Here is a 13,241-nt window from a genome sequence, read left to right as displayed (position 1 = left end):
AGAAAAATTTTAAATAAGCTCTCCTCTGATGTTTACATTTTATGTAGTAAAACCAGGATTCAGTGATAGGGGATTTCTCCTTTTACAAAATGAATGATTGCCTACAGACTGTCCAGGCTGATTCATCATTGTTACCATTGTATGGTTCTACCTTTTTTTTTTTTTTTCCAGAGTCTCAGTGCCTGAGTCCTGGGCCAAATTTACAGATAACAATATTCTCCGTTCCCAAAGTGAACGCGCAGCCTCTGCCAAGCTAAGAGATGACATTCAAAACCTCTTGGTTGTGACTGCCAATGAGATGTGGAATCAATTCAACAAAGTGAATGTATCTTTCACCAATCGCATTGCTGAGACTGCAGATGCTAAAAATAAGATTCAGGTTCACTTAGCGAAGGTAAATCAAGCGCCGGTGGTATCCGTTAGCTGACCTGGATAGATAGAACAGGGGAGGGGGCTCTGGGACCACAGATCTCTCACCATTCCTGGAGAGACACCATAAGATGCATGGCCTCCTGGCCATGCAGACCAAGAAAAATTAAAAACAGTACAAAGCACACCATTTATTTTAGCCAAGTAGCCAGGTGTCAAAATGAAATTGGAATCCCCTGGTTTTTGGAATACAAAGAATTCACTATGCATTGAAAGGTTCCTAGCATTTAATAGAAACAAAAATATTATGATTAAAGTTTAATGAATCACTGTATGTAACTAGGAAGTGAATTTATTATTAGAACATATGGGAGGAATGTTTTCTGTGAAATTATTTCAGGCCCTTTTTCTGGAATACAAAACCAAATACAGGAAACTATTAGGTGGATCAAGAGTGTTTCTGATATTGAACTTTTTAAAGTGCTCCAAGCATAAGCATTTTAGAGTGACAATAAAATGAAGGATTTATGCAGAATTTGAATGTTTCAAGATAAACAAAGAGCTCTTTATTTAGTGTCAGTCTTGGAGCCCTTATTATTTCTGTGGATTGTGCTGCCTATAGGTTTTCATGTTTTATTTTAAGACCTGACACAGTCAGCCATGTGTGCTGGAAGGAGGTATTATCCAACTGAGGGCACCATGTTTTCTTAGACTACAGCAATTTCCCTTCTCATGTTGTTTTCTTTGGGCGACAGATATTTATTGGGCCAGGCAGCATGCCACCCAGGAGCTTATATTTGTCAAGATGTGCACGTGTATGAAAAGCTCACGAACAATTAGTATCAATAGAAAATTAGAAATTGCAGTTGCCAAACAGCAAATGTAGAAAGTGTTGTTGGGGTTTGGAGAAAGAGGTGAACATTCCGGCAGGGTGATGTCTTGAATGAAGCCTCAGGAGGTAGCCAGTGAGAAGTGGAGTTCAGGTCAGTAAATGGATGGTGTGTGTCCTGGGAGAGAAGCCTGAAAAGGTGGCCTGGAGCCACACTGTAGAAGACATCCATGGGAAGGTGTTCACTGGGCAGTATGAAGCTATTCTGAAGGCCTCTGGAAGGCTCACCTGATGGAGTCCCTTTGTTCAACAAATTTTTATTTACTTCTGCTTTAGTTCTCTGGGGCTGTCACAACAAAATACTACAGACTGGATGACTTAAATAACAGAAGTCACTCCCCCCCCACACACACACACACAATTCTGGAAGCTAGATGTACAAGATCCAGGTGTCAGCAGAGTTGATCTCTTCTGAGGTCTCTCTTTGTTTTTTTTTATTTATTTATTTGTTTATTTGTTTATTTATTTATTTATTTGTTTGTTTATTTATTTTTTTTAAAATTTTATTTTTTTTGAGGTCTCTCTCTTTGATTTGCAGATGGCCAACCCCCACTAGGTCCTCACGTGCTCTTCCCTCTATGCGTGCCTGTGTCCTAATCTCCCCTTCTTCTAAGGACACCAGTCATTTTGCACCGGGGCCTACCATAATGACCTCATTTTAACGCAACTACCTCTTTCAAAGGCTCCATCTCCAAAAACAATCACATTCTGAGATACTGGGGATTAGGATGTCAACACAGGAGCCTTTCTGGGGCTGGGAAAGAGGACAGAATTTGGGCCAGAATGGCTACATTCGAAGTACTGTGCTGGGGACTTTGGGGGTATACACTGATCAACAACACACTAGCTCTGCCACCTTGTATTTGGATTGAGACGAGACATGAAAGTAGGAAAGACCAGAAAGGTGTAAAAAGAACTTGGAGCTGCAGATGAAACAGCTTCAGAAGGAAGAGTTATTTCTGCTGGTGAGAGATAGGGATAGCTTCAGGGGGACAGGGAGCCCCCAAGGGTGGCTTTGGTGATAGACGACTGCAATGATCTTCAACAGGTTGTTGAAAGCTTGGGAGGGAGGTCAAAGCTGAAGTGATGGATTTCAGGGCTCCTGGATTATACAAGTGGTGAGTCCCTGATGTTACACTACATGAGAGGGGAGAAGGGACAGAGCAGAGAAGTGGTTCAAGATGCAGCCTTGCACTGGAAGTGGTGAGGAGCAGCTAGAGAGAGAGGCTGGGAATTAGGACAGTGCTTGGCCAGAGAAGACAAGCAGGGTAAGAGTTTCAATGAGAGGGAGACATCGGGGAGGATTATTATTGACTCTGAGAGTGCAGTTTCATGAGGGCCACTGGGTCCAGGTGTAGAGGGGCCACCTGGAGATTTGCTGGTCGCAAAAGAAGGAGTGAATAAGACCATTATGGAATGTGTGCCATGGGGACTGGGAGCAGGAGGCGGGAGGGTACCGGCTGGAGAATACCCAGGTGGGACTGGGTGAGAGCGTGGTGGTAAAGACATGAGGTTTTATAAGAATTTGCGGGACATTGGGGTGTGTCTTCAGGCCACAGGAAGGTGGCTGAGGAAGGGGGCAGTGCTAGGTGGACTTGGAGAACTGGGATTGCAGAGGTCAAAGCTGTAGAAGAAAGAAGAGTTGTCGGAGCATAGGTGGGAGAGAAGACCAAGAAAGGACTCAGGTTTAAACAGTTTGGGGGGACATTCTTTAAGAAAAAATAATATAAAATCAGGATTCTGAATAGCATCCTGTATAGTACTCCTTCCTTATAAGTGAGACACACAGGAACTTGAACTTGATTTGCTTCAAGGCAAATCCTCCACCAGCAGGAAAACATCTCCGTGGACACTGGTAAGAAGAAAAAGAGGCAGGACATGCTATGTGAGGATGACCTAAGGGCCCCTCAAACCTCACAGCCTCACATTTTTTCAGAGTTATGCATACATGTGAATTTTTAACGACGGGTGATCTGGGGGCTGTGGGTGAGAGGGGGGGCCATTTTGTCATATTTGCTCATTTCTGTGGTATAAATACCCTCTGCCTGGCAGATTTCCCCTAGAGAGGGAAGAGACACACACAGTCAGCTCTTCAGAGAGTCTGGATGACAGGGAGGGAAAAAGGCCTTGAGAGAATCCACCTGCCCAGTGGAGAGGGCAAGGCAGGCCTCAAGCCTTAAATGCAAGAGGCCTCAAACATTTGTTTCTTTTCATACAGACCCTGCAGGAGATTTTCCAGACTGAAATGACCATAGAATCCATCAAGAAGGCCATCAAAGACAAGTCTGCCTTCCTGAAGGTGGCTCAGACCAGACTGGACGAGCGTACGAGGAGACCCAACATAGAACTCTGCCGGGACATGGCTCAGCTACGGTGAGGCGGGAGTGTGCCCTTGGCAGGAAGGGCAAGGTCAGGGTGCACCTTGGAGCAACCCACTTGCCCCATGGTGGCGGCTCCATGCTCTTTATAAAGTCGCTTTCTGCTGTCACATGGAAGAGCACACTAACAGTCATTGTCTAGGAGCCTTCTTTGAAAGTGTTAATAATTTAAAAAAAAAAAGAAAGAAAGTGTTAATAATTATTAATAATGGGCATGGAGTTTTAGTCGGGGATGATGGTTAAGTTCCAGAGATGGATGGTGGTGATGGATACACAACAGTTTGAAAGTACTTTTTTTTTTAAAGATTTTATTTATTTATTCATGAGAGACACACACACAGAGGTAGAGACACAGGCAGAGGGAGAAGCAGGCTCCCTGTGGGGAACCTGATGTGGGACTCGATCCCGGGACCCTGGGATCACACCCTGAGCCGAAGGCAGACACTCAATGACTGAGCCACCCAGGTGTCCCAGTTTTAAAGTACTTAACACCACTGCACTGTACACTTAAAAATAGTTGAGATGGTAAATTTTTTGTGCTATGTACATTTTACCACAATTTTTGAAAAGAGGACATAAAATCAACACTGTATGCAAAAACAAACAAACAAACAAGTGATAAATGTTAAGCCTCATTGAGTGGGGCCGATGGGTCCTCTGGGTTCCTCTGTGCTTCCCAGGGGTCTGGAGTTTCCAGAACACCTCTCTTATAAGCAGCAGAGTATGTTGCTTGCTGTGTGGTTTTCAGTGCCTGGGACTCATTAGAAAAGGGACTTGTGTTACCAGTTCCACTGACCCCTTTCTATTTGTTCTCACCCATTTGTTCTCATTGGCCTCTCTTGGCATTTGATATCTTCTCTCCTCATTAAGACCATCCTCATGGTCCCCTAGGACTACCTCAGATTCATTTCAGTTTGTTCTGTTCTCAGTAGAAATTGAGACCAGCTGTCTTCATCAAGCATAGTCCTCTCCCCCATATACATGGCAGCATGACTCTGGTGCTGCCATTTATCTCCCAAACACTAGATGCCTTTTATTATGACGATCATTTTAAAAAAAATTATTTATTTATGATAGACATAGAGAGAGAGAGAGAGAGAGAGAGAGAGAGAGAGAGGCAGAGACACAGGAGGAGGGAGAAGCAGGCTCCACGCCGGGAGCCTGACGTGGGACTCCATCCCAGGACTCCAGGATCGCGCCCTAGGCCAAAGGCAGGCACTAAACCGCTGAGACAACCAGAGACCCCGTATGATGATAATTTTTAACTTTGAACATTCCTTTTTGGATGGTCTTGTCAGGAATTGGGCAAAGCTTTTCTCCCCCAGCGTTCTGGCTTCATTTCCAACTTCCCAATACTGGCCGGCTTGCCATTTCTTTCTGGATTTCTTCATCACTCTTCTCAGGTCACGAAATGCCCTGCACAGAAGCAAATCAAATTGATAGCACCTGGAAGAACCAAAGCGGCCACTCTTGAACTCCAAATTCCTTTCTGGTGCTGCGGGGAGATGCCACTAGTGTTGTCCCCTACCTGGTTCCATGATGGGATTCCCTTCTCATGACAAAGGATTGATCCTAGGAAGCAAGTCAGGGAGATCGTCGTGAGGCCAACAATGATGAAGAGGAGAAAGATGCTGAAATGGCAAGAGTAGAGTAGTTGCCACCATGTATGGATCTCATTCTGTGCGAGCCCCATCCTCAGCCCTCATTCATGATCTGCATTTCACAAATAAAGAAAATGAGGCAGGAGCAGGTTGTGTGATGTGGTAAGTAGAGGCACAGTTTAAGCCCTTGCCTGCCTCACTGCGGAGCTCTTTTCAACCAAACCAACCATTTGCTTTTGCTTCCCCCATCTTTCACATGTATGGTGCTTTTACCATCCGTCCCCCTATTGCATGCCCGATCCCATCCAACTCCCTCAATGCCCACACGGAGTGAGCTGGCAAGGCAGGTACTGTATCCCTATCTCTCTCTCTCACAGAGGATGAAACTGAGGGTCACAGAGGAGATCCTTACAGCAAAACACCCTACTGTACAGCATGCATGTTGTCTGTGTTGGGTGCTAAGAAGCATGTTGTAGAATATATGCCAATGGATTAGCTGCATTTCTCCTTGTGGAGCTGTTGTTGGGCCATAGCCATATGGGTGTGCATCCAGGATGGCTACACGTTTCCCCAAGTGGGTTGCAGAGAACCCCTATTCCTATATAGCCCGTTCATGATTTAGGATAAGCTGTTCTCCACTCCGGAGGCCAGGCAGGTGCCCGGGTGGCCCGTCTGCCGTGTCCCCGTGCTTCTGAGGAGCATGGTAGTGAGAGCTCAGACATCTGGCCAGTTAGGCTTAGATCACGAATTGTGGCTTTCTACAAATCTTATTAGGGGAAGCTGAGTGAAGTTTCTTTCTCTGGAAGTTTCTGCAGAGTCACCAGGAATAGAGACAGGGATACATAAATTGTTCACACTGGCACCAGACAAACCCAGGCTGCTTTTTAAAAGGATTTTGAGTAGTGGTCTAATTTGACATTGGAGTTTTCAGACAAATGAGGCATGGGAGGTTGCTCCACAGAAGCTGAATGACTTTTCCTTTTTTCCTCCACTTCACAGCTACATGGAATTCACTTTCCCTTTGCTTCCTGTAGAATCCATACCATGTCCATTTCTCCTTTATAGACTTTAGGACAAAACCTACTTTTGTTTCTGTAAAGATTTGTTTTTAAAGCATCGTGGTCCAAAGGACCACAGACTCAGGGAAGCAAGGATAGAGAAAAATTGCAGTTTTCATTTTGAGACTTTTGTTTTCATTTAAATTTTCCGAACGGGTTCTTGCAAAAGTAATTCTAAACATTTTTGGCATCTTTGGTGGCGGCAGGCCAGACCAGGCTCTGTTTTACTTCAATAATCTTGGTGCATTAAAAAAAAAAATGACAGTAGCTTTATTTGTATTTGAATGCAAAATGTTTTTCAGTTCTGCAATTTCCCCCCAAAATAAGTGGTTTCAGCAGAACAGCTTTCTGTGATCTGCCAAGAACAAGGAAGCCGAGGGAGAGATGTGGCCTTGAAAGATGGGTGAAAATGTGTTTCTAAAGGCACAGGGAGGGAAGTGCAGGATCTCCCAGCTGTACTCATGTTGCAGTGAAAGGCAAGGCACCAGCTGCCTGCGTTCTGTGGATCTTCAATTCCTTTTCTAAAAAAAAAAAAAAAAAAAAAAAAAGTGAGAAAACAGTGCAGGTTCTAAGACGAAGGGAGATGCGCTGTGTGGATCTGTTTTCACAGCTTGTTGTTGCTCTCTGAGCCTTCTGGGGACCCTTTGTGGTGTCTTCTTCCTCCTGGACTGTCTTGGAAGTGGACCCCTCCAGCCTTCCCTCCAGGCTTCCCCTCCAGCTTGTGCTTCCTCTTTATCACCTGGGCTCTGGTTCTTGTTCTCCGAAGACTCTGTGAACTTGGACTTCCAGGCAGCTCCCTATCTCCTTCTGTGACCTCCCTCACCTGGGACAGGGAAGTGGTCTTCATCCCACAAGTATTTTTGGGATGCCTGTGGACTGCAGAAGGGGCTGCAGATGCACCCACGAGGAAGGTGGGCTCAGGGAGCTGTTGCTTTTGTTGTGTTGATGCCCTGCAGGGAAGATGTAACAAACAGGCCCAGCCAAGTGCCAGGAGGGCTGCAGAAGAGTTGGTGCTCTTGGAACACATGCCATTAGGTAGCAAAATAGTCCTAGGGGTGAGGGAGGGACTTCTTGAAGAGTGTCTTCACATTTGGGCTTTGAGGATGGCATTAATTAGTGGGATGAAAAGTAGGGTAAGAATGTTCTGGGCTGAGATGCCTGGTGGCTCAGTTGGCTAAGCAGATGCTTTGGCTCATGTTATGATCTCAGGGTCCTGGAGTTGAGCCCTGCATTAGGCTCCCAGCTCAGCAGGAGATCTACTTCTCCCTCTGCTCCTCTCTCTCATACTCTCTCTCTCTCTCTCTCTCTCAAATAAATAAAAATTTTAAAAACAAAAAAGGGTATTTTGGGCAGTGGAGACGGGAAGGGTGAAGTTGCTGAGGCCCGAGACAGAGCAAGCATATTCAAGGACTTGCCTGCAGAGCAGAGAAGGAAGGGCACAGTGGGTGTGGTGGGTGATCAAGATGCTTTGCTTAGCATCTGCAAAGACCATGTCCCCATGGCCTGAGATGGGACCTCAGATGGCCTGGGGTGCTGGTGACACATCTACTCCACTCCCTCCCTCAGCCAGGGTCAGCCAGCAGCTGGCACATCCTTGAAGGAGGGTGTGCCCAGAGGTAGACATGGGAGAGCAGTTCCTGGGCATTTCTAGACCATCATAGTCTGATTGTCGTGCTGTCCCAGCAAGATAAGTTGGCCCCGTCGCCCTTGTTGTGTTGGTCTCTAAAAGCCAAAGAGACTTTAAGTCCCTCAAAATTGTGTTTCCATTTTATAAAATATTTAACCGTGTTCCTTCTGGCTTTAAAAGTAGTATCTATCTGCTCATGATGGGGGAAAAAAATCAGAAAAAGGAAGTAAAAAATAAAACCCATCTTCGATTCTTTGTTGCCATTGAGGGAAAACCAGAGTTAGCATTTTGTTGTATTTCCACCAGGTATGTTGACAAAATTGTGATCAAGCTGCCTATGGGATTTTCTTTCTTTCTTTTTTTTCCTATGGGATTTTCTATCCCCTTTCTTTCTTTCTTTCTTTCTTTCTTTCTTTCTTTCTTTCTTTCTTTCATTTATTTATTTGAGAAAGAGAGTGCATGCATGTGAGCATGAGCAGGGGAGGAGAAGGGAGGGGAGTGTTGAGTCTGATGCAGGCCTCAATCCCAGGACCCTGAAATCATGACCTGAGCTGAAGACAGACGCTTAACTCACTGAACCACCCAGATGCCCCTATCTTGACTTTTTCAACGAACATCATATTGTGAGTTTCTTCCCCCGTGACAAGTACAAATTCTTTTTTCTCAAAGTATTTCTTGCATTCCTTCCGTCATGTTGCTACAGCATATAGGTTATTGTTAGGTGTGAATGCTCTTTCCTCATACTACTATGCAACATAAGATAATACTGCAAAGAGATTATTCCTTTATTCTTTTAAGTCAAACTTTTTACCATATTTTTCTCTGAAAGTTTTCTTGTTTAATTTCACAAGTAAGATCAAGATGCATTCTGATGTTAAAATGAATTGAATACAGATCTCTATGGGGTACAAAATGAGACCCCCCCCCTTCCTGCCCTCTTGTCTTCCCGCCATTCAGCCTACACAGTGGCTTCTGATTTGGTGCCTCTCCTTAAAAATGTGCCAAAGAAGAGAGCATGAGAGTTCTGAGTAGAAAAGTTATTGCTTTGATGCCATCTTAATATTCTGTGAGAGCCTACTTTGTGCTGGTATGACACTGGCCCTTGTGGTAGTGTTGCCCGATTTTGCAAATCAAAACACAGGATGGCCAGTAAAATTTGAGTTTCAGTAAACAATGAATAATTTCTAGTATAAATATATCCCAAATACTGCATAAAATACTTCTACTAAAAAAAGCCTTGTGCCAAGTGAAAATACATAGACTGAATATTATTCAGCCTTAAAAAGGAAGGGAATTCTGACACCTGCTACCACATGGATGAACCTTCAGGATATTACACTGAGTGAAATAATAAGCCAGTCACACAAGGACAAGCACTGCGTGATTCCACCTGTATGAGGATCATAGAGCAGTAATATTCAGGGAGATGGAAAGTAGAATGGTGATTACCAGGGCCCCAGGGGGATGAAGAGTTAGTGTTCAATGAGGACCGAGTTTCAGTTTTGCAAGATAAAGAGTTTTGTGAATAGACGGTGGTCATGGTTGCACAACAGTGTGAATGCAGGTAACACCACTAAACCGTTCGCCTAAAAGTGGTTAAGATGGTAAATTCTATGTTGTGTGTCTTTGGTCACAATTAAAAAAATACCTACACTAAAAAAATGCACATTTCTTTGAAATTCAGATTTATCTGAGGCATCCTGTGTGTTAACCCAGTAACCCTACACTGTAGGGATTACAAATAGAAATGGTCTTACCCAAAAGGGTCCTGGATCCTGAAGCCACTTCCCTGGTCTCTGCTTCTGCCTCTTGCAGGGAGCTGAGATGGTAGGGGCAGGAAATGGGACCCAGTTCCTTATTATGGCCAGTGAGACTCCCTATTTCCTTCTTAGTTTCCTGGATAACTGTGTGAAGCTTATAAACACATGTGAGCCGCGTGCCTGTGGAGAAGGCAGTTCATCAGTCTCCTGGCTCAGTCTCCTTGTCTGTGAAACAAGGAAGCTGGGCTTGGTGACCTCTCACATTTATTTTCCAGTTGCAGAGTTCTGTGAAGCTAGACTGTTGCCTTGGTATAATGATTTTAACATGGCCTGGATATTTTTCTATGATGGTGAAATTCCTTTCTATCCCTAGGGACACACACATCTTTATGTGGTCTGTGGTTATCATCACCATTCTCTTTACATTAGTGGATGTTTTATTTTATTTTTCTATTTTTATTTTTTTAAGGAGGCTCCACACCTAAAGTGGGGCTTGAACTCATGACCCTGAGATTGAGAGTCGCATGTTTTACTAAATGAGGCAGGCAGGACCCCTGTATTACTGTATATTTTAATTAACTCGGTGCACCTCCAGTCTGCAGATAAATGAATTCCCAAATAAAGAAAACTTTAATATTTAAGCACTACTTACAATTTGTTAAATTTGGAGTTGTGTTTTCAACTGACCAGGATCAGGCAGGGAGCAGCATGGTAATTAAAGGCAGCCAATAGGTCATTCCATGCAAAACACTAAGGAGAGTAACCTAAATTCCTTATACCTCAGTTTTGTCATCTGTAAAATGGGGATAATAATAGTATCTACTTCATGGTGTTGTTATGAAATTAATAATAAATTTTTTGATTGTGGAAAGTCATTAGGATAGTGTATACAATGCATATATATTTATATATATAAATACTACATGTAGAGTATGTATATATAATACATATATATTATATACCATATATATAACAAAGTAGTTAATAAATGTGTTACTATTATTATTATTGTCTTTTTATAAACTGTTCCCTATCTTTTCTCTTAAGTGGCCACATAGTCATCTCTCTTCAATATAATTGGCCAAATCAGTGGGTAAAGGAGCCTCTGTTTAATTACCCCCCAAAAAGAGAGAGAAAGACTTTCTAAATATAAACACAATGGAAGAAATCACAAAGAAAAAGATTTGGCTTACTGTAAAAATTTGAAATCTTATGTATAGAAAACACATCATAACCAAAATTAAAAAGGCAAAAAACAAATCAGGGAAAAAATTTGTCAGTAGCAAAGCAGACAAAAAAAAATCAATATGCCTAATATGGAAAGAGCTCTTTGCAAATGAGTAAGATAAATAGTTATACCTCAGTAGAAAGGAGCAAAAGAGAGAAGCAGTTCACAGAAGAAATGCTGCAAGCAACAAGGCCAGTAGACACTCAGGGAAGTTTCTCTAATAATCAGAGAAATGAAAATTAAAACAATATTGACTAATATAATTTGAGAAGATGTGATAGATTTTTCTATGAAATGATTTTTTTCTTTTTGTCTTAATGAAGAATGTGTCATTTTTTTATCATCACAAGGTAATTAGAGCTACAACCTGTTTCACCACTTATATAGCTGATTTTAAACATTATCTTGTCCTATTACGTTTTCAACAATTACAAATATATTTAGTCTGGGAACTTGAGGCATTGCCTTGGGATGTTGCTGGGGGGCATGGGCATTATAATTTCAGGAATGCCTCATTAACTAACCTCTACCACGGCCACCACCAGGATATGTTGACAAATTGTGCTGAATTCTAGCCATTGAGTAAAGTTGGGTATCCCCCCTCCTCCTAACAATGAAAAGAATTGCCATGATAAAATAGTAACGTAAGAAAGTCCATCTAAGTTTTGATTTTTCCCATCTTTACTACTTAAAAAAGTGTCACATGTTTATAAGTTTTCCCTCTTCTAAAAAATGTAATAATTTAATATGTGTGTGTGTGTGTACAAAAATTTGATGGTATCTCTAAAATATGCTTAGTTTGCCTTTTGGATCCTGGGCATTGTTAAGGGACGTGGCCCTGGCCTGATACCAGACCTACAAGGAAGCCCAAGTACTCCTTCCTCTGCACATTTGTTCTGACTTTGGGATGACGCATGTGCACTCAGCCCAGCAGCCACCTTCTAATAGGAATTCAGTAACCATGCAGGCCCTTAATTCAGCACATAACCAGCCTTAGGGATGTGACTTCTGCTAAGCTAACCGGGTGCTTCTTTCCTTACACAGTCTTGTTAATGAAGTGTATGAGGTGGATGACACCATCCAGACCTTGCAGCAGCGCCTGAGGGAAGCGGAGGACACCCTGCAGTCGCTGGTCCACACCAAAGCCACACTGGAGCATGACCTGGCTGTCAAAGCCAATTCCCTGTACATTGACCAGGAAAAATGCATGAGCATGCGCAAGACCTTCCCCAACACCCTCCGGCTGGTGGGCTTCTGTTAGGGACCCCACCAGGAACTGGAAAAGTGGAACCAAAGCCCTGTGGCAGCAATTTAAACTGAGTGCTAATATATTCACTAAATAAAGGATTGTGTTGTTAGAAATGTACCAGTTTCCTGTCTTGGAAAGTCTTTTGTTTACGCCCAAACCTTCATTTTCTACTATTTACTAGGCTTCTGAGCTATGGAAGGGATATAAAGAAATATAATCAATCTAATGAGAAGGTTAAAAAAAAGATTATTTGTGTTATTCTTGTTCTCTGAGTAACACAAATGGGCTGGAAAGTAGAAATGTATTTCCTCTGAGGCGGTGAGGGCAGGAATCACAAATAGGGTGGATTTTCAGCTCTGTCTCAAAGGAAACCCAGAGGAAAGGACAAAAACTCTTGGGTATGTGGTGATCTGAGCACAAACAAAGGTGGAACAATACGCAGTACTTTTGGAACAATAGTAGGGGGACCAGTTTCACTGTGATTCATATGGAGGGTATATAACATGGGGAGGCCTTCATCACCAGGTCAAGGAGTTGAGGGGAGTTGATGGACATCTCTGAGCAGGGAAATGGCCTTATGAAATTGCGATTGAGCAATGAAATTAGAGTGATGGCAGTAGAAACAAAGAAAGGAGAAATGCAAAACATATTCTAAGCAATCAACGGGACTTGGTAACTCCATGGGAACTGAGTACAAGGGGTCCAGGATGACAGAGGCGTTGTCCCTACCATGGGTTGCAAAATTGAGCATTGCTTAAATTCCAGGAGGTCCTGTGGTATCCCAGGGATTATTGTTTAAAATAACTTTTTCTTTATTATAAATGAAAAACATTTGCATGATATATTTTGGAAATGGAGAAACACACACACACACACACACACTCCTAAAATGCACACGTTATCATAACACCCAGAAATGATCACTGAGGTTTGTCAACATTTTATTTTCTGTGCTTTGGCTTTGACTCTATGTGTATATAATGTTTAGCTACATATGTGGGTAATATGTAATGTTTATGGTTATTTACATATGTAAATATGTTATTGGCTGTTTACCCACAGCATCGCTTTTGAAAACCTTC

General features: G+C 42.8%; 1 protein-coding gene across 3 annotated transcripts in view; it reads left to right on the top strand.

The window, feature by feature from the left end:
• Positions 1 to 12,276, top strand: part of TEKT3 (tektin 3) — a 40,435-nt gene extending 28,159 nt beyond the window's left edge. For all 3 annotated transcript variants that reach the window (XM_038536949.1, XM_038536950.1, XM_038536951.1), the window contains 3 exons: positions 172 to 394; positions 3,477 to 3,631; positions 11,955 to 12,276. In XM_038536949.1, coding sequence (XP_038392877.1) covers positions 172 to 394; positions 3,477 to 3,631; positions 11,955 to 12,171 — 595 coding nt within the window. In that variant the 3' untranslated portion in view covers positions 12,172 to 12,276. The remainder of the gene's footprint in view (positions 1 to 171; positions 395 to 3,476; positions 3,632 to 11,954) is intronic.
• Positions 12,277 to 13,241: the final 965 nt, after the last annotated feature.

This window comes from Canis lupus, chromosome 5 (genome assembly GCF_011100685.1).
Source record: "Canis lupus familiaris isolate Mischka breed German Shepherd chromosome 5, alternate assembly UU_Cfam_GSD_1.0, whole genome shotgun sequence".
Lineage (NCBI taxonomy): Eukaryota > Metazoa > Chordata > Mammalia > Carnivora > Canidae > Canis > Canis lupus.
Note: the sequence above shows the minus strand (reverse complement) of the source record. Positions and strands in the feature narration are given on the sequence as shown.